General features: G+C 41.8%; 1 protein-coding gene across 2 annotated transcripts in view; it reads right to left on the bottom strand.

Annotated features, from left to right (window-relative positions):
- The window catches only part of dscamb (Down syndrome cell adhesion molecule b), a 131072-nt gene that overhangs the window by 85125 nt on the left and 19195 nt on the right, over positions 1-26752 (bottom strand). For both annotated transcript variants that reach the window (XM_085380084.1, XM_085380085.1), the window contains exons 2-3: positions 25642-25959; positions 24200-24346 (exon numbers count right to left, since the gene is read on the bottom strand). In XM_085380084.1, the coding sequence (XP_085236210.1) occupies positions 24200-24346; positions 25642-25959 (465 nt within the window). The remainder of the gene's footprint in view (positions 1-24199; positions 24347-25641; positions 25960-26752) is intronic.

Here is a 26752-nt window from a genome sequence, read left to right as displayed (position 1 = left end):
ATAAAAACAGAAAGCATGCGCAGTCATCAATCAAGATGTTCACTTTGTCCAAATAAATATCATCTGCTCCAAGACAAAATGTATAATTTCTGCCATTAAACTGTGTATAATACAGTGAAAAGGTATTTGTCCCTCTCCTGATGTCTTTCTGTTCTTTTTTAATATTTCTCACACTTATATATGACAAACAAATTTTAATAGTAGACAAAGATAAGCTGAGTAAATCCAAAATGCAGTTTAGAAATGATCATTTCATTCATTAAGCGGAATAAGCTATCCAAACCTACCTGGTCCTGTGTAAAAAAAAACAAAAAACCTCCCAGTAAATTAATCATAAATTATCTGTGATTAACCACATTTTATTTTTGGACAGCTGAATTCAATTTCATGAGCCACACCTAGGCCGAGGCTAAAAGATCTCAAAAAGCAACACATCATGCCCTGATGTAAAGAACCAGCTGAGCAACAAAGCCATTGACCTCTGTCAGTCTGTAAAGCCATTTTAAAGGCTTTGGGATTCAATGAACCACCTTCCCAAAAGTGGCCGACCTACCAAAATTACTCCAAAAGCAGATGGATGACCCGTCCAAGAGGTTAGGCCAGTTATGATCAGAGTTGATGATTCAACAATAAGAAAGAGACAAAAATGGGCAAAAATGGGAGAGTTCCAAGGAGAAAACCACTGCTGACCAAAAACAGTACAAAGGCTTGTCTCACATTTAACAAAAAACATTTTGATGATCCCTAAGATGTCCAAGAAAATATTTGTGGACTGATGAGACAAAAGCTGAACTTTTTAGATGGTTTGAGTCCGGTTTTGCATAAAACTAACACAGCATTTCATAAAAAGAACATCATACCAGCAGTCAGATATGGTGGTTGTAGTATGACGGTCTGGGAGCTGATTTTGCTGCTTTAGGACCAGAAATGTCCCACGATCAGTTCATCCCCTGTAGCACACTTGAGTTGAGCAGCAGGACAACAATCCAAAACACACCAGCAAGTCTGCCCCTGAATTGCTCACAAAACAGATATTTTAGGTTTTGGAGTGGGAGAGTTAAATTCTAGACTTAAATCAGATTCAGATTCTTTGGCATGACCTTAAATGGACTGTTTACGGACTAAAACCCTTGAATATTGCTGAATTAAAACAATTCTGTGAAGAACAGTGGGCCAAAATTCATCCAGTGAGGTGAAAGACTCATTGCCGGTTATCAAACGCTTGATTACAGTTCTTGTTGCCAAGGGTTGTGCAACCAGTTATTAGGTTTAGGATGCAATAGCTTTTTCACATAGGGCCAGGTAGGTTTGGATAGCTTTTTTCCCCTTAATGATCAAAATCATCATTTATAAACTGCATTGAGCAATTACTCGGTTTATCTTTGTCTAATATTTAAATTCGTTTGACGACCTGAAACATCCAAGTGTGACAAATGTGCAAACATTTAAGAAACCAGGAAGGGGGCAAATACTTTTTCACAGCACTGTGTTGGTGAATACACACACACTGAACTCAGCAGTAAAAATTAAAAGGGCAGAAAATTTTAAATTAATTCCTGAGAAATGAGAATCTGGTGTGATAAGATGGCCCCAAGTAAAAGCCAAAAAGCATCTGGAGGACTTTGCTAAAAGAAATGTCCTTTTCAACATTAATTAGCTTTAGAGAATCCAACAAGAGTCAGAGAGAATGAGAGGAGGAATGTGGAAAATGAAAGATGAAAGGGAAAGATGAGAAGGCTGGTGTGTCTGCAATAAATGGAGCAGAATATGTAAAAGCACAGCTTGTGTGACACACTGACATGCTACGCTTCCTTTTAAGCTCTGCTCTTCTGGTTTAGATACCTTCTGAACCAGGTGCACCCAAAAATGTAGCACATATGTGAACACTTTAACACACACGTGCGAGCACTGACCTCGTCTCTAGACTCTCTGAAGTCCAGAGAAGGTAACAGACTCAAATTGAATGAATGTATCCTGGCCACACATGCTGTCAGACCTACCACTGTTGCCTCAAGAGATGGGTCTGGCCCAAATGACCAGACACACATAAAGCAACCCAAATTGAAGCAGTAGTAATCTGATTATGTAGCAGCTGTCGCAGAGTGCCATGATTTCTGTGTTCAATGTGAACACTGTAGCACACATGCACGCTTCACTACACACAGTTACGCCGGTAGGACCCATGTACAGTGCAAGCATATAAGCATGTGTCCAAATAAATACTGTACACCCACATGGACAAATACAACTGCTCTCTTAAAATTTACAGTAGCTACAGGACCACACGTATCAACAGTTCTGATGCCTTTGATTACAGAGTTAAGACAACCAAATTCAAGACAGAGTAAAACAATAGACGGCATTTAAGGCATCAAATGGAAATAGTTTGTTACTCAGATCTTCCACTGAATGCAAGTTACTGAAATAAAGCATGTAGATGGTAACTGCAGGTCAGACAAACTGAAAACTAACAAAGCTGCACAAGAATAACTAAGAATAACTAAAGCAAAGAAAAAATAAAAAATGAAATGTGATCAGCGACTTGTTCCAAATCCTTTCTACACTGATTGCACTTTATAGGAAAATGCAGCAGAACTTTGTCAATAAGGATGAAACAGACTGCAGGGCTGGTCTCTTCTATTTGAATAAACAGGCACACACACTCAGAAGCAGAGCCACCAGTCTATTTCTTCCCAGGCTCTTTTATCTCATCACTTCTTCAAATTTCTTCCCATATCTGAGTTAATGGGAAAAAATGGAAATGTGCCTGTCAGTCAGAGAGCCGTCGTGCTGATATCAAGAGCGAGGCTTCCCTTACCGCACTGATAAAAACACATGATGAGACAAAGCAACTGTCAACTGGTCAGTCTGCGGATGCAAGTCAATCAGTCAGTCAGTAGAGTGGGTCAGTCAGTTAATTAGTGAGTCAGTAGACCAGCCATGTGGCTGTATTAGTTAGTGAGCCAGCCGGCCAGCCAGTCAGTAAGTCTCTGCTTAAGTCAGTCATTTAGATGGCCAGCCAGACAGTCAATTAGAGTCAATATGTTAATCAGTGACTGCTGTCAGTCAGCCAGTCGGCGTGATAATGATGAACCACCAGCTCATGAAGGATAATGACAGCCAGTCTCACTCAGCCAGATGTTTCTTTATAGCTTGTTTTAATGTGATAACATGTGAACAGATCCAGCCCACTGAAACTGTCAACTGGGAATAAAGCTAGAAAGGCTGACAGATAAATAATCCCGTTTCACCTATAAAAACAAAACAAAACAAAAAAATATTTACACTGAAAGGATAGAGGAAGAAATCTGGGTTGACCCTGTTAACACAGGAGCTAAAAGTCACCATTCCCCCTGCAAGCCAGACTAACAGATCAAGAATTAGCAAGCAGATGGAAACAGTTTGCTCTTGTCTAGTGTGAGTGTTTTCTGTTACAGCGGGGGGAGGAGGGAAGGTGCAGAGACAGACTGCATAATGCTGAGAAAGAGAGAGGAGAGTGGCAATGCGAGGGAGGCCTCTCTGATCACATCCACGCTGCACATCAAAAATCAGAGGAAGAAAACGCTCACTTTCATCATCTGAGAACCGTTTGCTGAGGGGAATTGCAGTTTGTCGTTGTCTTTGACTACGACTGGGAAATTGTGTCTGTCGCATTCGTGCGTGCGCCTGTGTGTTTGCGTGCATGCGTATGGTTGTTCATGTAGGTGTGTGTGTGTGTTTAAGATGACACAGGGGGTGGTCGCATTTACAAACAGAATGGCATATGGTGCCTTGCTTTTTGGCAATCACGAGTGACAAGTGAGGAGGGGAATCAACAGTCAATGCCGGGTGTGCCGAGGGGTTGCGGGTAGCAATGGGAGGGCCTTGCTTAATGATCTCATCTGCGTTTGTGTACTCGAGTGTGTCTGTGTGTGCGTGTCTGTGCTTAGCCCTAGGCAATACAGTGCTCCTTTATGTAGATGAATGTGGAACAGGTCTCGCCATTTAACAGTGTTATATAAATACATTATAACAATACTGAGCAGGAGCTCAGCACAGAGCGGCTCTCAACGCAATGTCAACAGTTGCCTCAGGGCACGTTTTTCTTCCTTACTGCGTTCAGATCGCAAGATGAAAATCTTTCACACAGGCTCACAACCCCTCACCCTCTCCATCTTCCACTGCCACCCTAACACGCAAACACCCTCCTTCCTACGGTGCTAATTGTGGGTCCCATAAGGACGCAATGTGCGGGAGGGGCCCTGGGAGATTTGTCCAATTTGTTGGCTGGTGTCTTCTGGGTTAGGAAATGATTGACTAACGAGCACCATGCTCCTCATCGAGCCAATTCACCCTGTTAGTTACCGTTTGTCATTTGTGTCTAATTAAGATTTGAATTGTCTCCAGCAAATCCTGGAACAGACGCAAATATAAATTTGGGTTTCTACCAAGCGTGAAAATGCAAAAGGTGACAATCACGGATTTGTCTTACACCTGGGTGTCTTATGGTGTGATTCAACAAGGTGAATTCCCCAGTCTAATGCTACAAGAGGCTCTGTTTTGCATCAGCCCCCACCCCCATTGCAAATAAGAGCGTCCAACCTTGCAGTCCAGCTAGTCTACTCGGACAGCTGGGCCGCCATATTTAATGTAGCACATGTCAACGTCAGCTTAAAAAAATGGACCAAAAAAGGATTTTCTTTAAAAGTTGGACAGGTGAGATTTTATTTTGATAATGCTGATAATACTATTAACTCTTTAATTGCCGGGAAACATAAATGTGTTAAAATGTGCTTCTAGCAGAAACGCTAAAAGTTTCTCAGTATTTGCTATGAACTCCTGCATCAGGCTCATTATTCTTCTCTGGGTCTCATCCACAGTGTGTTTTTTGTCCCGTCTTCCTCACCTTACCCTGTACCAGTCAGAGCAGATGGCTGCCCCTCTCTGAGCCCAGTTCTACCAAATATCTCTTCCTGCTAAACAGTAGTTTTTCCTTCCCACTGTCACCAAGTGCTTGCTTAAAGGGGATCATCTGATTGTTGAGGTTTACTTTGCATTGTAGTTTTTTTTTTATCCCACAACATAAACCACCCTGAGGCAACTGTTATAGGGATTTGGTGCTATATAAATAAAATTTCATTTCATTTAACTGCACTGAGGTTGGCAAAAACTATAATCTTTAAACCTGGCTCAGCTTTCGCTGCAACACAGCAACTGTAGATTAAGGGAACCATCTTGGCTTTAAAGGTGGTCTATAGTCAAACTTTTCAAGGTTTCCTGTGTGTTAAGTGTTAAAAAGTGGCAGTAACTTCCTAGCACTGCAGCTGGACCCTAAATACTGACTGCATTCTCCTGTGGACACAAATGATGGTGAGCAGCAGCACATCTGCATTTAAAGTAAAGAGACAAAAGGATAGCTCTGAAAAAAGCTATGTTTGTGAGGTATTTTGTGGAAAACGGTTTAGAGATTTTATTCAACCGCGGGGTTGTCTATTAACTCGTTAGAAAAATACAGGACCTTTAATTAGCACGGACTATAACCCTCTGTTCGGTCCAGCAGGGTTCTGTAATGCACAGAGAATTATATTAGCTAGCGTTAGTGGAATGACAGCTATTGTGAACCGTTATGTGCATGGCCGCCATGCTGATTGCTGCCTAACTGTACATGGCCCAAGCCTCCTGGATAATAGGAGACTATTTTTAGAACAGCGGAGAGAGGGAAGTGGGAGAGGGACCGAGAGAACATATAGGGCTGAAATAGAGAGGGAGAAAAGGAGGTGAGAGAGAAAAGGGAGATTGCATTGACAATCATGCAACACTGAAGTAGCGCGGAGAAGACAGGAAAATGTTATGGGCAACCAAGCAACTAATAAGCTTGAACCTCAGCACTATGCATAATGCGACAGCTCATTACCGCCCAATTAGGCATTACAATGCCTTGCTTACTGAGGTTTATTGATGCAAATCAACCAGGAAAAGATACCCCGGTGCCAAAAAAACAGGAGGTGAAATTGGATGAGAATTTGTCGAAAGTACGGGCTCTGTGGCAGTTCAATCAATTTACAAAGTCTCTGTGGGGGAGGTCATCCACATTAGAATGTGATTCTGACAATATGGAGCTGATTTTTTTCATCATCTCATTATCAAACCGCTGAGGTTTTCTGTGATATTATGATGACCCTTTTCACGGCATACAGCCACGCACTCGGTCTCCAATAATGTAATTAATTACACCATCTGTCTGGTACGCAATTACTTGGCATGCAACACCCCTCTTCAGATGTAAAAATATCTTAACACAGTTACAAATCATGTCACTCCTTCTCAAACGTTCCTAAACATGCATGCACAAACCCACCCTTGGAGTGACATGCAGAAGCTGAATGTTCCCTCCTACAGGTCTGCAGAAAGCCACCAGGATGCTTTAATTTCTTTATTTTCTTCTGGACTTCTAATTCCCCTCCTCCCATATGCCGCCTACATGGATTATCACATGCTACTAAACTCAGTCGGGATCTGGCATGAGGTAATTACTTTAATACTGTGTCGGGAGGGGTGCGGTGGGGGATGTTATGTACTGATAAGCTGCGTCCCTGTTAAAGTTTTCTAATATGTTGCCACTCAAATATGGCAAAAACATGGTTGAGTCAAGACTTCATATGCAGTTGGTGCAATGCAACTGGTCAGGTCAGTGGTTCTCAGATTAGTGCCTGGGAACCCCATTTCCAACGGGTGTGCAAAATAGTAAAATAATTTTCTACAAATGACATGTTTTCGATATTAAACGTTTTCAGATCATTTAAGGTTGTTGCAAATGTTTCTTTCCAGTAAGGGCTCATTGGCTTTAAGCATGTGCAAACTGAGACATATTTTCATTTGGAGGTTTTTACTCATGAGCCTACAGCTGCATTTGGTTCGAGGCTGGTTTATCGTAGCTGTATAAGGTGTAGAGTATCAACTGTAGAAGAGTAAAAACACCAATGTGGGAACAAAAGGAGATTGAATGATACATGATAGGTTTTAATTCATGTAATATGTATATTTTGATGTTCCAGCCAGATCCAAAGAGCCAGGTGTTTTCCATCAACTCCTTTTTAAATTAAGAAATTTTGCATCTGTGTTGGTTTGTCCACGTTGCTCCCTGCTGATGTGTGGTCTCAACACAAACTGCAACTGTCTGCATTTAAATAATTTAACAGTCAATTACTCCAGTCATGTTTATGAGAGTGCAATAATACAGTTGTTTAAACGGAGCGGTCGCATTCACTCTCACTAAAGCTAGCTGTGGAGGGATCTGGCTGTCTTTGCTACATCATTTCGAGCGGAGGGAGACAAAGCAAGGGAAAAAAAACAGTCTCCATTTTGTTTCTTTCCCAAGGACAGAGAGGAAGGAAGACACTTGCACAGAAATTCTCCCCAAATACGTCCAGTTCAATGAGAGATTTTGCCAGTCAGTCACACACATACATGCACACGCTGCACATAGGCAGTAATAAGCACAGACATTCAATATCCACACTGACAAAGAAAGCACAAACACACACACAAACACACACACACACACTCTGCCTGGGCCGACTAATATTCACGCGTGTCAGGTGGATCGGTCCATTCAGGGTGAGAACAGAGGGGTGCGTGTGTGTGCACAGGTCCTGCCTGGTAGCGTTTAATGGACCAGTGGTGTAGTCCGATAAAGGGCAGCCATCTATCTGCACCCACCCAGTCAACTCTAACACTGTTTCCACGGAAACGCCACCCGCGGGAGCCAGAAAGGGAGGGTGAGACCTTGAGGGAGCATATTCTCCTGTGCTGTCAGACTGCCAGGAGGAAGGAGACCAGGGATGGAGTGATAGAGGGACGGAAGAGTGGAGGGAGAGCAGAAGGAGAGACAGAGGAGGGGTGCACCAGCCGCCTCACAGGGGTTAACTTTAATCAGACCTGACACACACACACCCCAGGAAAAAAGAGTGACAAATGCAACCAGAATCACATACTTACACAGATACACTTGCACAGGGAGAGGCGTCACACAGAGCCTGTGTTCATAAATGGCATATGGCAGACATAGAGCATGCATATGTATGTGCGTGTGGATGTCGTGTTCCTGCAGATGAATACACTGCGAAATGTGCAGCTAATAGAAAAGCAACACTTCCTGTTTCATTGTGAGATCGTTATCTATCACTTCTCCGCACTTTGTGAGTGACACAAAGAGCCTCAGATTCAAAGGAGTGAGATAGCATTGCCGTCCCATAGCCAGGTCAGTGTCATCTCCAATTATATCACAAATTAACAACTTTATCATTCATCATGTGAGTTGTGTCAGGTAATTTGTGCAGCCTGATTCACTTCCAAAGTATAGACAAAGTGTCAAACCTCAATATGTGTTTGCAGAAACCAAAAGATGGCTATAAAATACAAGCTAACATTGTTCATGTTAAATAAGACTGGAATGTCAGTCCACTTCTACTAACATTTTGAACCATGATTTAATCAATAATAAAGGCCATGATCTACTCAGTCATTACCAGCACTTACGAAAGTTAACAATAATAATAATAAAGAACAAAAATCTGCTAATGGAAAAAATGCACACTTTTGTTTAGCCTATTGTGATCTCATTACTTTACATGCTTTAGTGCAGTTTTCTGTTAAACAGCAAATTTGCCATTCTGAAGTCATTATCATCATTACTACAAATCCACACTACATAAAAACCAGTCTACACAGCACTAAACTACAGTGAACCACACTGTCCCACAGCCGCTAGCACCAATTAGAAGGTGTAATCTCTGCACATCTATCTGCCAGGAGGCCTGGGCACAAACACTGAGAAAAGAGAAAGCGGGAGAGGAGGAGGAGGAGAAAATAACCATTATTATTAGCAGGGCTGTCTGTACTGAAGGCCTGATCACCTTCTTTGCACACGCTCAGATTTCTGGGCTTTCTGCAGTCTGAGGACACCTCCTGTTAGGAAAGCTATTGTTGTAGACTTTTCCATAATACATCCTCATATCCCTCAACAACAAAATGCCACTAGTGCTGATGAATCTTAAAATGACATACGGGACGTGAGGGTGGGCAGATTTGTTGGTCTAGTGCCTCTGTGAGACAGATGGTGAAAAAGACTCTGTGCCAGGAAGCCTTTAGGAGTCAGGTGAGGTAATACAAAGAGTTCACATTTACTGGATGTAGAAGCACACGAGTCTTGGGTTCACGTCCTGTTTGTAGCTGTTATTTAAAGGCAGTTTTATTTAGTATTATCAATATTATTATTACATTTAAGCACCTTCCACAAACTAAATCACACACCAGAAGCTTGTCTAACATTTGTATGGGTTTCCTGATAAGGCGTGGCGGTGGCCACACAACTAACCATCTGGAAAATTCTAAGATTTTACATGCAATTGTTCACGCAACCACAAGAGGCTACGTGGGCATCTGCCGTTTTAACCCCCTTATGAAAAGAACAGTGTTGATTTTTTTTTCTGGTGAAGTTGGGCAGCTTTTGGCAAACTGTAATTGAGTTGTAAAAAAGCAGGATTTTTTTGTTTTTTATATCCTTCTGTGTAATGCCGTCATCCTCCTTCTGCTCGTCTGCTGATTACAGTCTGTGTAGTGTCTAGCAGTGTAACACTGACTTAATGTTATTTTGGCTGAGCAGAGACACTGCAGCGACCCAAATGTCCATATACTATAATCTAATCTAAGATGATTCTGGCTCCGGATTGGCTAATCCAACACCACTCTTCCTAATCTGATGTCTAATAGATGACATCTGGACAAGATGACATAAAATAGAAAAAAAAAAAACACACAGGAGGCAATCTGAGTGACTTGTTTGTGAACAATAATCCCGCCTGTACAGTATGTTTAATCACTTAAGCATCAGTTTAGCTACATGTTTACCACAAAGAGAGACAGACAAACATCTTTTCTTTGAGTCAAAGCTTACAATGACACTCTGATATCGACCTTTTAATGTTGTGCTTTCAACCAAAATCCAATCACATGATTTTATTTCACTTTTATCGAAACATTTTAAACCGATAACTGAACCGGTTACACGCTTTAGCTGAGAGTTTTAGAAGTAAATAATGAAATACTTAATAAATAGTTAAAACGAGCTCGTCATGCTCACCTTTTTCTAGACAGCATGTGTCTTCCCTGCATTCACACCTCTCCCTAAAAAGAAATGAATAAGTACAGAGTCTATTTCTGCTGGTGTCAACACGTTCCTTTGAGTGTATAATGGATCAAATCATCAATAATCAATTGAATCTGTCACCTAGCGGAGGGAGCCCCCCTCGCTCTGACTGCCCATTTTTCTTCTGTCCACTCTGGAGGTGTGATACAAACCCTGAGTGGATGTTCTGTGTCTTTTTCCAAGCTGCGGGAGACCTTCTCAAAGAGCATAGCAACAGACCTGTCTACCCTGTAAAAATAGGATTGGCTTCTGTGAAGCCGACTTGACGCCACAGATACAACACACACACACTTCACTTCATTGATTATGCGCCCAAGCCCCCTCAGAGCCCAGCTTTACAAGTGATGTCTTCCCCTCTTCGCCTTGCTCGCTCTCCTTATAGCCCACATTTTCATCCTCTCGCTCAGATTTTGAGTCATTTACCTGCAACCCCATCAATATTTTAACCTTTCTGGATGCGGAGACTTCCATTATTTTTTCCTTTTGTATATTTCTATTGTTTCCTCTGGATAATGAAATGTTAATGTTACATGGGAATGAGAGACAGACTATAAACACACAGCGAAGACAAAACAGTGGGAGCCATGTTGCAGAAACTGTGAAAACTGAGGCCATCTTCATAGGTGGATTCTTTCTATTTAAATGTACACTTTATTGTATGCAGTAAGACAAATGCTGCTAACGTTAACTAATTTGACAATAATACATTTTTTGAAATCAACAGATATCATGAAAAAAGCTAAACCAGTTTCATCTTTATAACTGTAAGCTGCGCTGTGGTTTAGAGACGGCTTAAAGCACATTAGTGATCATTTTTGATTCATTTTAGGCGTCTACAGTGCTGATGCTGTGAAGAAACAAAGCTACACCATATTGCACCAAAGGACTCTCCCTGTTAAATTGAGCAATTATTAACTTGGAGGCAAAATATTATTTACATCCTGTTACTTGTTGCTTATTCATCGTCAGATTGAGCCGCTACAGATATGGTGGCTCTAAATTTTAGGCGGTACATCAAGTGATTTTCACAAATTATGCCAGTAAAGGGGAAAAATATGTAAACATTTCATACCCGAGAGTGTTTCATCCCATTATTTAGATATTATAGGCCTCTGCGAATCAGGGTCTGCACACTGTAGCATACAGATATTTCACACCAGCTTTCAGCAGCTGTCTATTAGAGTCCGATAACGCAGAGAGAAGTATAAAATGCAGGTGCCGGGGCAGCGGAGTCTGAGCAAACAAATACCCTAAGAGGTTGGACAGATGTATTGAAAGCTGTTGAGTGATGTGTTTTTTCTTTATTGCAGTGCACACTGTTGACCGAGACAGAAGGAAACAAGGATATGGAGCAAAGAGAGAAAAAGGGAGACGAGGTGTTTTAGCTTGGCCACAATGTGTTCATGAGGGTGTTACCCAGAAAAAGACCAGACTGCACTGTATACGTGGCTCACAGATTATGGCTTTGACAACACCTTCCTTCTTTTATTTTAATTTTTTTTCTTGAGTAGAATATTCAAAATGTATTGGTTTAAGAAAATTTCCAATAATCAAAAGCAAATTAAACCTAATCTCTGATTTCAGAGTTTTTGAAATGTGCACATTATCTTTAAATGTGCTCTCTTTTCAAACAATATGCTCTCATTAATGGTTTCTCGCTACATCTATTTGGGAAACTCAGATTGTGGGTTATCCTGGATTATGCAAAGGACCCTATGCACAAACACTTATCAGTTTCATTTCTTTGTCCTCCCAATGATTTTCATGCCAAATCCCACAGCGCCATATCTTTGCTCACAGCTGGCAAGTGTAACTAAAGGATTATGCAAGCAGCTTCTACAAGCAAATAGATTTCTCTCTACTTCAGAGGAAACTGCTAGTTATGCAGCGCCTATCTGTCCGCCAGGCATGCACAAAAACATGTCTCCCCTTTTTCATTTTTTCCCACTTGTTTTAACAGAGGGAGATGGAGAGAGGAGAGAAGAGCAGGAACGGGAAAGTAAACAAAACGAGCATTGAACCAGAAGGCTGTTCGCGTATAGGCACAGCCATTTTGTATTGTACAGCTGGCTGTACCGTAAACCACAGGCGTGCACACCTTTGGATTTAATGGAATATGGCTGCTAAAACAATAGAAGGCTGAACTTTGCGCGAACTGGATTTGCATTAAAGCACATGATTAGACAAGGCGCTGCCTCCGCCTAACAAGCCAATTAACATATGCCACTGGATAAACACTGATTGTCCACTTAGCTTCTCAGACTGAGCCCCAGCTCATGACTGATGCCTCGTAGCGGCAGCGCTGTTGGAAACATACGACACGAGGCTCCAGCTATTTGCTGTATGCAAATATTTGGAAGGTTTATTTCCCCATAAAGCTCTCGGCTCAACTCTAGCCTATGACGGCAATTTCTGATTGTCTGCATGGCCTCCCCACCGTCCCTGGGGGAAATGTGTATTAATTAGCATCGATCTGGAGGAAGAAAACACAGAGCAGATTGGGGCAGGTCCAAGGCCATCACAGATGCAGAGGCTTACTCGAAATAAGGCATTGTACATTTTAAGCAGCTAGCTGTCATCCCCACCCAAAGCAGAACACAATAAGTGAAACATTAATGTTATTGTGTGCTAAATTAACTCAATCAACAATATACACCTTTTTTAACCTAGATATCGGTGAGCATGTTTTGCGGAGACATCCAGACTTTTTGTGCCTCCCTCAGGCACTTTCTAATATACTGTACATACAGTCAGAGTGCTGACCTCAGCTCCATCAGCTTTTGGACCATTTTTCTTCGATAATGTCCTAAAAGCCATAATGTAAATGTTTCTCGATCAGCAGCAATCAAATGCCCCGAGATGCATTCCATATCTTCTTGCTGAGGAGGCAAGGCCTCTTTGAGCCATTAGACTCCAAACAGCTGTGAAGGCCTCGTTATGTGCACAGCAGTGTATCACTGGACTCTCACAGAGAGCTCTGATATCTAATTTATTTTTTAAAGATGCATCTATCAGATGATGTGCAGCAAACTCAGTTTAGGATTATGCTACTCTTTTTTTTTTCCTTTTCCTCCTCGCTTCCTTTGTCTGTCTCCGTCTTCAAAATTTGTGCGTGAACACATTTTGTTCTTTTAATCTAAACTCTGCAAAGGTTCAGTCACGGCCATTTTCACTGATTATATCTGAGCTTCTTTTGAACTAAAGCTCTTGTATTATGGTAATCAGTCAGGGGACAACAGGAGCAAAGAGCTGTAAATCACTGACAAGCCTTATAGATACAGCAATAAATCATAAAGCAAAGGAAATAATAAAACACTTACCTTTTGAACCCATTTAAAGCTGAAATTCATTAACCGTGAATTAAGAGAAATTCATCTGTTTTGATAACCGATGCATCATTTATCAAAACGCATGACAAGCGACTGCAAACGATCTTGACACTTAGACTTTCTCGGTTGTGCAGATTCTTTATTGCTTCTTAAATTAAACGTTAAAGTAAAGTGCACATCTTTGAGTTTTAGACAGTTGGATGGATAAAAACAATATTTGAATAGACCGGTGTTTGGGACTTTGGTCTTAGGGGCATTATAATAATTTATGCACTGGCCTTATATGGGGAAACATAGCTACTGCCTCTAAATATATATGAGATTTCAGTCAGAGTAGTTGGATAAACTTAAGTGTTACATTGTTAAGCAATTTCCAAAGCTCCCTTTCAGAGAACATGGAATTTTTTTGGCTGGATGGCGGTACTGTGCTACTATTAATACAAATATTCTGTCTCAGCCAGCTGCAAAAAAGAAACCCAAGAACCATTTTATCTACAGTATGTTTCCATTTTTCAGAGACAAAAGACGAAGGAAAGGAAAGCAAAGGAAAGGAAAGGAAAGTTTGCTGGAAGAAATAGACAACAATTACACTTGCCCTAGGAGGCCGAGGGAACCTGACCACGTTGCTATGGAAACTCAAGTACAGCAGAAAGTAACACGAAAATCAATTCAGATTGAGCTTATCTCTACTCTCTCTCTTTCCTTTCTCATTTCGCAAGGGCTACAAAGCATGCTTCCACTCTGAATCACATTTTTAACTATTGCTGGGCTGATGCAGCACTAATCAGAACAAACACAAAGACTTTCCTTCCATTCGACCCTTAAATGGGAGGGAAAAAATGTGGATTATAGGATCCAGAAAAATGCTTCTTCAAACGCACACCTTAGAAACTGTATGAAAGAAAGATGCAGGCGAGAATGTGCTGCGACACAACACAAATCAGCCTCTGTCTCAGGCGCTCATTCTTGTGCTTTCTTTCCTTTCTCTCCATCCTCTTCACTCGCTCCCTCAAAGGGGCAACAGCAGCTGTACGCAGGTGATAAGCGTGTGCGGCGATGGGCGCTCGGCTGTGATAGGCTGGCTCAACTCCTACGCTGATGTGCAGATTACAGGCTGCGTCTGTCAAAAGGCCACTCTGCCCGTGGTTGTCACCTCGTGACGTCACTGCTGCAAATGACAGTTTGACTGGCCACGTACACGCACAGCGCCATTAATGCTTCAGTACGACGCGTCCTCTCAGGTTTAAGAACCTCTTGTACAAGAAGTCCCCCACATATCTCGAAATCATTAATTCAGTGCGGTAATATCACAGGAAGCTTAATTATAAATGTTTTTGTCTGCTTTTAATTGCACACAGACACACAGCTAGCACACAGTGAGGACATAGCAGACCCGCTGTTTTCACCACAGCCACTTAGCAGCAGTCCACCGGGAGTTTGGGTGTTTGGATCTTAGTCACTGGCTGCACAATGACAAGGTGAGGTCAAAGACGGGCCACGAGTATACCGAGTGTGTGATTGTCTGTGTGTGTCTAAGTGTTGTTCTCAAGGCTCATGCCAAAGAAGAGGCAAGAGGAAAGAAAACGAGCCTTGAAGAAAAATAATGATGCTTGATGCCTCATACATCAAGGAAAAGATGGAGGGTCACCTTGCTGTGAAGTCAGCTGGTCATTTACTTGTGATGGATTCAATCTGGAGAGCGATTTGTCCATTTGTCACCGGTGAAGTCAACTCAAACTTGCACGATGCGCTAAAACTGTGCAGTAATTGGACATCTCAGGTGTTCGGGGAATGGCTAAAACAAAGCTGTATCAGAAGAAAAGTGACCAGTTATAGCTGCTTGGCACCAAAAAGAACATTAAAAAAAGAACAGTACAGCGACTAACAGTGATAAAAATTACGATAGTATATTTGTTGCACTAGTCCCAAACACTGATTAATGTTCAAGCCACCAATCAGCTCAATCGGGTTCATTTTCTTTTATTATTTGGCAAAAGAGTTTAAAATTTGCGCTTTTAAAATATTCTGATGATATTAGCAGGCTTCACCAGGTCACTGTATTAAGGGTTTGGGGTAGGATTAGTTTCACATCTTCACCTTTATTGGGGAAAATGGAAATCCTATAACAGAAAAAGTCTGGGGCTAAAATGCATGCAACAACATGTAATAGTTTCTAAAACTATGTTTGTTTAGCGCGTGGCAAAAATGCATCCTAACGCTAGCCCAGATGAACGTGAACAGGTCAACGCTTGAGGAGACACAGCAAAGAAAAGAAAAAGAAACAAAGTCTAGTCAAATTTGATCGACCCGAGAGGGAAATTCTGCCTCCCAGACACTGATTCTTATTTTCCATAATGCAACTCAATGGCAATCCTGCCTGGTCAGAGCACGTGTCTTTCAAGTCCCAAGCATTTTACAGAGGCTGTCCGGTAACATTTGTAGCAACTAAACCTGAGCTGAGATAACACGGAGAGCTCCCAAAGCTCCATAACTCGGGAAGATGCAGTAGTGTTTTCACAAGCTATAGCTGGATGTTAAGACAAACTTATACATCCACACAGTGTTTGGTTGTAAAATTAGATCCCTCTCTCCGACTCTCTGATTGGTGTCCACTGCAGGTGTTCTGAAACCATGATCATGTCTAATCAGTGTTACAGATGCCCAGCATGGGGCCCACGGGCTCCCAGGCACTGTGTGAAAGTTTAAAGAGGCTCAATGTGATTTACTGTATTTTTACAGATTTACCACCCTGGGAGAAGAATAAGAGCAAGTATTAATCCTTGATTGGATGGAAGATGAGAGAGAGAGAAAAAAATGGAGTGAAAAATCCCTATTAGGTCAGCAGAGTAATTTGAGTTATTAAGTGCCTTTTTTACTCTAATCAGTCACTTAAGATGGGATCAGACACTGCTGCATTATGGGATGTGACTGAGCACACCAGTTTGTCTCAATTTATCCCAGTGCTTGAGCTGGGAACATATGGACACATTCCTCCGTGAACCCCACCACCTGTCATGCATGACACATGCAGACACATGCATGAGCACAGGGTGCTTGCACCTACGCAGCCATTTCATTCAGCAGCCCACATACAGGAGAGTTTATAAACAGAAATTAATTGCTTGTTCCGGCTGTAATTAGCTCACACCATGCTTATTACTAATCTGTGTTTTGGCCCGACGCCAGGCTAGTTCTGGCCCGGATCCAGTCCATTTTCAGCCGAGCGTTGCTCTACAGTAATCCAAAAGCTCAGGCAGGATGGACCTTTTCCTCTAGATGAGCTTCTTTCAACCACAAAACTTAAATTTCTAACTTTTCTCTGGAAAAAAAGCTAAGTTATTTACATCTTTCTATTTCTGTCTTATTTGTTAAGGTAATAAGACAATGCATATAAGATCAACAGTAACTTCAAATTGCATGTCATCTTGATAGTCTACACTTTCTTTCAGCAGATCGCACTGGCCTCCGTAACACAAATTTCCTAAAATGAGATCACTGCACTCGCAGCACACTCTTCCAAATCAGCGCTTATCTAAGCTTCTGTCTTCAGGCCAAGTCAAAAACAAAGCGGCATCCCCCATAGCCAAATTGCCTATTAAAGATGAGAGCATGTTCAGTCTCCCATTGCGCCTAGCCATCACCACCCTAATCATTCTCAGCCTAAACAGCCTAATGGCTGCCATATTGCTACTGTTTATTAGTAAACACTGATGGAAGAATGCCCGCCTCAACAGTTGTTGATTTTGTCTATCCGTATGGAGTATCAGCTGGGAATCACAGCCACCGTGCCAGAACGCTGCCTGCTGTTCAGTCCCCCATCACTAAACAGATTGCTTTATTGTTTTATGTGCATAGCGATTATGTCAGTAGACGGTTTAATATAAAACATGAACATCAGTGAAACAGTTGTTCAACAGATGAACTAAAAAAAAAAGAAAAAGGAAAAGAGAGGACATGAAAGGAACTTTTTTAAAAATTGCATTGTGTTTCTGTGAGAATGTACGAGTCTGTGCATCAGCTCCAGAGCTGGATTCTTCAAAGATCACCTTAGGTTTAAGATGCTTTTGGGAAGCCCAGTCCAAGATTGATTTCCCTCCATCTCAGTCTCAGTAACCCTTCTATCGATCCTTATCAAATATGTATCACGTCCTCAAGCCCTCACCACAACTAAGATGGAGACTTCAAACAGTGGAAGCTCAAAGAGAAAGTCAGAGGGGAGCGAGGTTTTCTTTATCTCTCCTCTGTGCTGAAGGAAGATCTGAATCCAAATAATAATGTACAAAGCGTAAAAATGTTCCTGAACCATCCAAAAACCGCTGCTTATTAAAGAACCTTCAAGATGAAAATGTGATCCCAGCTATTTTAAAGCCTCAAACATCAAAGCTTTCAAAATAACACGGTGTGAATGCCACCCAACAGCGAGCTAAGACAAGGCAACAGTGAGATGACTGCGCGCACAATGCGTGTACACAAGAAAACATCTCCGCGCTAACCTCACTTCTTGCTAAAAGGGTCTTGTCTCGTCCTGTTCCAATTCCCCAAACTCCCCTTCACGCAGCACTCATAAGTCGCAAATGCACAAAATGCATCCTTCAGCTCGCGTTCCCATAATTCTCTGTGGCAGCAGAGTGATTAATGCGCACAACTATTGATTTTGCTTTTTGCTTTTTTTATTACGAGAGAGTGGCCTTAGCCCACCAACCCAAAACACTCCTTATGTGACAACATCACAAAAAGCACCCCATCTCCTTTAGAGTCAGTGTGTGTGTGTGTGTGTGTGTGTACATGTTTAGACGTCCTTGTTGAGGACAGAAAATTGGCTTGGCACTATACTTGTGGGGACCAACAGTCACTTATGGGGACAAATGCCCGTCCCCACAAGTTTAAAGGCATTTTTAAGGCTCAAAATGTGGTTTTAGTGTCAGGGTTACAATTAGGTTATCATTAGGTTTAGGCTGAGAACCATAACCATTTTTAATGGTTAGGGTAAGCGGCTAGGGAAAGCATTATGTCAATTAGATGTCTTCACTAAGATATGAAAACAAGCGTGTGTGTGTGTGTGTGTGTGTGTGTGTGTGTGTGTGTGTGTGTGTGTGTGTGTGTGTGTGTGTGTGGGGACTGGGAAAAGGGGTGCAGTGAAAGACAAGGGTCAGCATTTCACTAACTGCTGATCTGTGTGGGAGGAGGGGGGGAGCAAAATGATAGGCGGTGTTGTTTTCATAGGGTTTCACTGCAGAATGGGTGGAGTTTGGTGCAAACACACACATACACACAGGCACATATATGTGCTGATATGCGCACATGCTCATAATAATATCTTGAGCTTTCTCTGAATTCCAGTCATCGCACTCTTGTGCTTGACCCATTTTCAAGCCCCCCAACAACAAGATCAACAAACCCTGCTCGTGTGGGGAGGAAGAAACAGAAATTTGAAAGAGACTGAAAGTGAGAACGAGTGAAGAAAGCTTTAAAGAGGAAGACAGAGGGACGAGATCATGTGGCGAATGTGATGCAGTCTCTTGTTTACCAAAGAAAAAGCCTCACCCACACGTCTCTCTAGCCCTTCCTTCTCACTCTTTTGTTTCCTCAACTCTCCCCTCACTTCCTTTCTTCTAATCTGTCCTCTCCTTCTCGACATTTCATTGCATCTTATTCCCTCGCAAGCTCATTCCTAGCACTGTGCCCTCCTTTCAAGGTTGGCCTGACTTTGGGCGTGTTGAATTTACAGCCCCATCTCTGCCTGCCTTCTCAGTGCCCTCACTGTCAATCTCAGTGAAAAATGGAGACGGTGGCACATCACTGGCATGATAAAAATCCTGCAACAGTGATCACGTAAACCAAACACCTACAGTAGCCCCTTTGAAGACATCCTTTACATTCCCGCGACTGGGCCGCTGGCTGGTTAAGGCTGTGATTCTATTAGGAAGCAAACTGTTTAATTAGCCCCTATAAGCATTCACAAGGAAGAGAGACGAGTGAGCAGAATGCAAGAAGCCAACACGCATGTGACTGAAAAATGTAGCCAGATTTTTTTTTTTGTCCCCTTCGCCGATGCTCTGAGTATTGGATGGAGTTATTTGCATAAAGCAAATAAAAAAAATAGCATTTTCCATGCAGGAGGAAATTGACTGGGGCACTGTGCCAAGCAGGTTATGCAACGAAATGAGAGGAAAAGAAAAAAGTCCGACAGTCAAGGCCGGCGGAGGAGGATGGAAGAGAAGAGAAGTATTTTCCTCAGTCAAACATAAACATAAAAAATGTCAACATCTGATTTTATCATTATGGATAAACACTATATTATAATATATTATATATAGTGTATACAAACCAAAAAAACTCTCTCTCTTTAAAACGTGCGCGGTATGATCCAGTGATACAGGATATGTTTGTAGTTCTATTTTGCAATTAATAAACAGTTAATAAATATTAGAAATATTTAGTTTATCACAATATAATTTGCGAACAAAATCAAAACAAACAAAAAATGTGATATTTGTTAATAAATGAAGTATGAGGACATGTTTTTGGTTAAAAAAAATATTACTGAATAGTAAAAATATATTTATATAAAGATTTGGCCAAATCTAGACGACAGACAAGTGCTGTACTCTTATAGAATGTATGCACTGTCCAAATTTTATTCAAACATCGGAGAAGAAAAGTTATGCAATGTTGTGTGAAATTAAGAGGGTGGACAGCCAAGATGGCAGCACACCCTGGAAGTAGGCAGGACCTGTGGAGTCTCTTCCTTCCTTCGCACTCTAAGCCTGTGTCTTACTGTATTGCAAAATAAAGCTTCCTGTCTTTCATCTCTAACCTAATCTCCTGCCCGAAAAGACGAGAGGCATGCGTTTTCTTTCCCTGAAGGAGGCCGTATCTCCTTGTGACAGGGAGATATGGCCTCCTTCTTCTTTTCCTGTCCTCTCCCCATCCTACCTGACCCCTCCTCACCTTTCCCCTCTTTACCAGCTGTCCCCCAGGGAGTTTCTGCAGGTCATCGGTCTGGCTTACACGTCATTATCATAGGCTGTGTCAGGTTTCCTCCCGGATTAGTTTGTGATAGGTGTACAGGTTTAGTTTCTCTTAGCCTAAGTACATTACAGCACTGGGCCTGATAGGTCTTGTCAAATGAATCATATCATTCATTTTGATTTTAATAGTTAGAAACCAAAGCTACAAATCCCCAGCAATTTAAAAGACAACGATATGAGGCTAACTATTACAAATGATGAGATGGTTGATAAGTGTTGTCAGTGGTCAGTGACAGCTGAGCCTAGTTCTTCCAGAAGTTTCATCCTGTTAAAAGAGAGTTTTTCTTCCCACTGTTGCCAAGTGCTTGATCAAACATTTCCCTTCTTAAACTCATTTTGTCATTTTGTCCTGTATTTTCATGTTATTTTTATTTTAGATGCATAGCACTTTCACCAACAGCTGTTTTTTTAATGTGCTATAGATTAAACTTGATTTGGCACAATCTTTAAAAAGAAAGATTCTGATGCTTTTTGGGACAACATCCTAGACCAAGATAGGCAGCAATCTGACATTATTGAGAAATACAAGTCAAATTATAATTTATTAACCTAAAGAAAGGATCCAATTACATAATCTAAACACTCACATCTAGGCACTACGCCGAAAATTCCGCTCTTTCAGTTTCAAAGTTTGATGCCTCTACTTGCAAAACAAAAGTTAAACCCTGAGAGCTATCTTGTGTGCATCCTTTCTTACCAACAGCATGATAACTTTGGGCTAATGTTCCCTCTTCATCTATAGTGCGCAAGAACAGTCAATAAGAAGTTGGTCTGTACACGGTAGGCACAAGAGGAACTAATCTACGACTTGACAGATTTCAGCTCACGACTGACGATGCAAGCACAGGGCGAATTTGTGCTCAAATTGCACAACATACGTAACTATGAACATCCTAGAGATGAGCACAAGGTCTCTGAGACAACATGTTCTCTGCAGCTCATTCAGCGTTTAAGCACTGGTTTTGCAGAAGCTCTTGTCTGAAACCAAGGCCGCCCAGCTCATTAAGCTGCCTCATATCATGAATGATAGGAGACAAAAGGCAGGTAGATAGAAAACACAGAGACACACACTAACCCTTTTCAAAAAGCACGGGCACTTGACATGCAAACACACTGGGGTGTGTAAAAAAAAAAAAGAAAAGCTCTGCATTTACATAAATGTGTGCACACAGGTAGTAAGACAACAGGAGCGCACACGTGCATTCAAATAAAGGTCCATCATATAAAATCCTGGCAGGACCACAGTAGGACACAGCTCAACTCCTCCCCTCCCTACTCTACCTTCCTTCCTTTCATATTTTTTTACCCCTTTCATCTCTGTATTAGCTCTGTCAATTGTTTATCAAAAGCGGCGAGGAGGCGATCGGAGCCGGCCATTTGAAAGCTCGTGCTGCGAGATCCATTTTAAAATTCATGACGGGTTAATGGTATGTTAGTGGCAACATTAGGACCCGGTGAGCTTGCATCATGCTCATTCACATTGAAAACAGGCCGCTTCAAATGACTACTAAGCAGTCCTCGTTCTGAAAGGTAATTCATATTGTAATTAACTTTTCAATCACAGCTGATTAATTAAGACAAGCTCTAGTCTGTAATTATGCATCTATTTTTGACCCTAATGTGAATCACTGGATATTCCACAGATGTCAGCAGCTGCGATTTGAGCCAGTTTCCTCTCTGCGACTTAGAGATCTCAAAAGGCAAAACCTCACACCTGAACATTTAAGCAGTGAGCACATTGTTGGTATCAGCTTAGATGTTTCAGAGCCGCAGGTCTTTATCACCATGATCTGCCACAATGTTTTAACCATTTTGATTATTTCAGCCTCTATTCAGAGAAATATCTTATAAAAGATGTGTCTTTCTTCTAATTCTGATGCACCGTGCAAAGGTAGAGAAGTGCACTTGATGTTACCGCTCCCAACAAAAACCTGAGATTAATAATTCAGTGAGGCGGTGGGATAGCTTTATTTTGTGTCCTCTGAGACTAAATCGTCTTTTATGTAAAACTGAATAAAAGAAAGGAAAGGGCTGTGGAAAAAAAAAAAGTCGGAAAACTAGGCTGGGCCAGACTGCATCCCCCTGCCATTGTCAAGCCCGGTTGGTATCCTTATGGTGTCTCTCACTCACTCTCTTGTTCTTTGCTCACGCACAAACACGAGCACACAACACACACACACACCTCCTAACCCTCCTAGAGTAAACATACCCTCTCCATAACAGTGCGCGGTGAATCCGCTCATGCATCAGAATCTACCATCAAATATTTATCACCGAGCAGCAGTGATTTTGACCGTGTGCTCATGCTTTTGACAGCACTCGCCTGCTGCAATACTTATTGGAGTAAACACAGACAATCCGATATCGTTGTTCTTTTGAACACTCGTGAAAGAACTCAAAAGAACACCAAGTGTACAATATAATCCATCAAAACTTCACTGCATATTCTATAGGCCGTCTGGCCTGCGGTAAAAAGCACAGACATCACTGTGGACTGTATCAGAGCTGATTTGGAAAAAATAATTGGCAGACATTGCATTTTAATTTGCAGAAATGGCACAAATACTACTCCTGGTCTATACACGGAGAGGCGTTCTTCATGTATTTTCTAATTCAGGACAACAAACTTTTGTTTTTGATCTAGAGAACACACGTAAAAGTATTTCATTTGCATGGACGCTTTTGTTTTTTCAGTCACACTTAAGATAAACATCATCTCTGGGTCTTGTCTACATGATTCATTTCATTTGCGGAACCTAATCATATCTGCATGCTGCGTATTTGCTCGCTCTCCGTGACATTAGGCAATGTCTTCAACCAGCAGCTTGCAGCGAGTAACTCGAGTAACCTCGAGTAAATAAGTCGCTGGCATGGATCAGAAGACACATCTTCATGCTTGAGCACACACATTTAAAATGCCACCAAAACACCGTCCCAGATTCTGCCTTCAGTCAAATGACATCAAGTGCTCACTTACAGGTCCCTGAACGCCACAGTATGAAGCAAAATCAGCCAGCGGGCAGTACATGGAGCAATCAAAGAGATAAGCATCCCATTTAACCTGAGTAAAAATTCAAGCTACAGAACGTTCTGGTGTGTTGCGCTATCCCGCTGTGCCACTGGATTCAAATAAGGAGGGTAAACTAGGTCATTGGTATGTAATGCTATGTAAACTGTCCCACTTTACCCCTTGCTGGACTCAAAATGGCGTTGGCTGAGGTGGAGTGTGTACAAGAAAGAGAAGCCCAGTGATTCAATGTGACAGTTATCAACATCCTCTGGCTAGTGAGAGGACATAGCTGTATAGAGCTGCAGAGCCCCAGTAATGGCAGACTCAGCCAGTAAACAGGTAAGAAGATGACTCACAGCTAAACAGAACACAGCGTCCAAAGAGCACAGAGCAAAGTGGAAGGCAACTGGGCATAAACAGCAAAAAAAAAAAAAAAAGGACACAACTCTCAGAAATTACCGGCATGGCCACTAAAAGTCTTTTTTAGTACATACCTTGCACAAAGTTACAAATGTGGTCGGTCATTTTAGCATCAATGTTTGCTTTTTACCTTCAGATATACACATTAAGTTCAGTTATTACCATGTTGTGAACATGGAGGCTTTGAGTGCTAAAAGCTCTATATTTGAAGTTTTTCTCCTACCTGAGCTGAGCGACACGGTGTCTTTCTCCCATGATACGACAGTGACGTAGGCCTCCACAGAAGCAGGAATAATGCACTTGAACACGGCTACACTCCCTCTCATAGCCTTCTGGTCAGCCACTCTGACTGTGTAGGGTTCCCGTGATACTATTGAACAATTAAAAAACAGAATTAAAAGGCACGTCTCATTTACAGGGCAAAATAATGACATTATTATGCATTTTTTTAAAGACATCTAGGGTGAAGCAAACTGGGTCTGCCATCAAAGAAAGCATCAGAGTTCAGATCTATGGTATAAAATTGCAAAGAAAGGGACACTTTCCAGGGTAGTGGAAAGTGTAGCTTAAAGTAGAGACACAAGTTTCACCTAAAAAAATTTAACTACAAAACTGGTGCATGTTATAGCATGAACTTCTAATCTTATCTGTGTTTCAGAGAACACAGTCCACAGCAGGTATCAACCACCTTACACAACTCCTTGTAGCTATGTAGGAACAGATCAACGGAGGTGCATAACATGGGCTATTCAGACCCCCAGCCTCCGTCAGAATGCTGCTGAAGTTCTACTAGAGGTGGGACGCACCTCCTCAGTATACATTTAGGCATGGCTGGGCTAATTGGCATCCTCCATTCACCTGATCTACTGATACAGTTACAAAACTGATCATTGACCTATGCCCTAGGGTGTCCTGGTTAACATTCTTATGCGTGAACGTGGTGTTATTTATGGACAAATATTCCAATGCCAGAACAGTGCCTGGATTCAGATCATTCAGATTTACTGTCATTGCCCAGATGAGCACTGAAGTCCCCCAGTAGGACAATGGTGTCTCCAACTTGGGCCACTTCCATCACCCTACTCAGGGACTCCAAGAAACTACCAGAAACTCAGAGCTGTTATTTTGTGCTTTACAGTCAGGATCTCTTTTTTTGACACTAGGGAGAACCCCAGTTTTCAAGCACGCTTGGATGATACAAGTATGCCCACCTCTGTCCGACACTGCCCTGTCCAATCACTGAGGGCAATAGCAGATTGCACTAAAGTCCAGCCTTTTCCAGTAGACTAGTTCCAAAAGCTGTGCATTGAAGTCCAACATTATCAGGCCAGTTTCTCCTAATCTAAAGCGCTACCTTAGGTTTCTTCCCAAAGAGAGAAGTGACCTTGCATGTCCTGAGAACAACTTGGGATTGGACCATCAAGGGTTCTGCCTGGCAACTGTCTGATCTATACCTACAGATCAATCATTAGTTGCTCTAAGCCTTTAAGCAGCATTATTGTAAGATTTTGGACCTTTGCTGGACTTAACCACTAAACTACAAAAAAATAACACACTATCAGTACTACAAGTGTTGTACACTCAGTCTGTTAAATTCATACTCATGCAAGTTCCCCCATCATCACAATAACAACAAGTCCTTCAAACCCTTATCTGGAGACTCACCGGCTTTGATGTGGACATCCTGACTCCTAATCTTGCCAGAAGGGTTCTCGGCAGTGCAGTAGTACGTGTTGTCATGGATCAGCTTGCTAAAGCTGGATGGCAGGAAGTTAAAGATCTGGAGGGTTCCATTGGGGTGAACGTGACGGATGCCGGGGACATCGTAGATCTCCTCGCCGGTAGCCAGATACCACCGCAACGAGGCAGGCGGCGCACCCCCAGCAGGACAGGGCACAGAGGTCCCTGTGGTGCTGGCAAATACTACCTCTTGCAGAGATGCATTGACAAAGTATAAGCTGGAATGTAGGTCTTCACTGAAAACTGGAAAAGAAAAAAAATAGGAGAACATCACAATCTGTGGTTTTGATTTTATTTATCAGTCTTTCATTTTTAAATTTTGCAGTAATTATTGCTGAAAGCACCACCTTAACATAAGTTGATAAATAAGCTCTTGATATTAAGCTCTTGATATTTAAGTATCAATTTAAATTAGTTAAGATGAAGAAGATTGAATCAGTATTTGTTAAAAATCTCTGACTCCAAGTGTTGCTTATTCATTGCTCATGATCAGCAGTTATAGATTCATCAGTGTATTCCCATCCCTGGGATTTTGGGAACATTAAATTAACATAAACTCCCATCAATTATGAAATAAGGTCCACGGCCGTGATTATGTTCATGCTTCGGTTTAAACTGGCATCACTGTAAAGAGAATGGCATTAAATGTAGTTAGTGCAGGAGCATTCTCAAGAGGATAGGAGGGTAATAAATGTCAATGTTGGCTCAATTAGCTGCATATAAATCTACAGCTGTTTGATTTCAGAGTGAAGAAGCCAAGGCAGCAGAAGTCTACGATCTGAGGTTCTGTGAAAAGACAGTTTGTTTGTATTTCAGGCAAAAATACAGCATTTGTGTGTGTATGCCTTGTCGCCTCAGCCTGGTGGCAAAGCTCTGCAGTAAATGGCTTACAGTGGCACTGGCAGCTGGCTTGGACCCTCTCTGGGGAGAAAACATTTTAGCACTTCATAAATTCCTAACAAGGTTTCAAATTGCAGACATTTCCATCCTTTTCTCTGCTCCAGTAGCTCTGAACTAGCAATGAGACACTCCACTG

Source organism: Rhamphochromis longiceps, linkage group LG14, assembly GCF_057381845.1.
Source record: "Rhamphochromis longiceps isolate RC_006_pf linkage group LG14, R_longiceps_female_GT1.1, whole genome shotgun sequence".
Taxonomy (NCBI): Eukaryota; Metazoa; Chordata; class Actinopteri; order Cichliformes; family Cichlidae; genus Rhamphochromis; species Rhamphochromis longiceps.
Note: the sequence above shows the minus strand (reverse complement) of the source record. Positions and strands in the feature narration are given on the sequence as shown.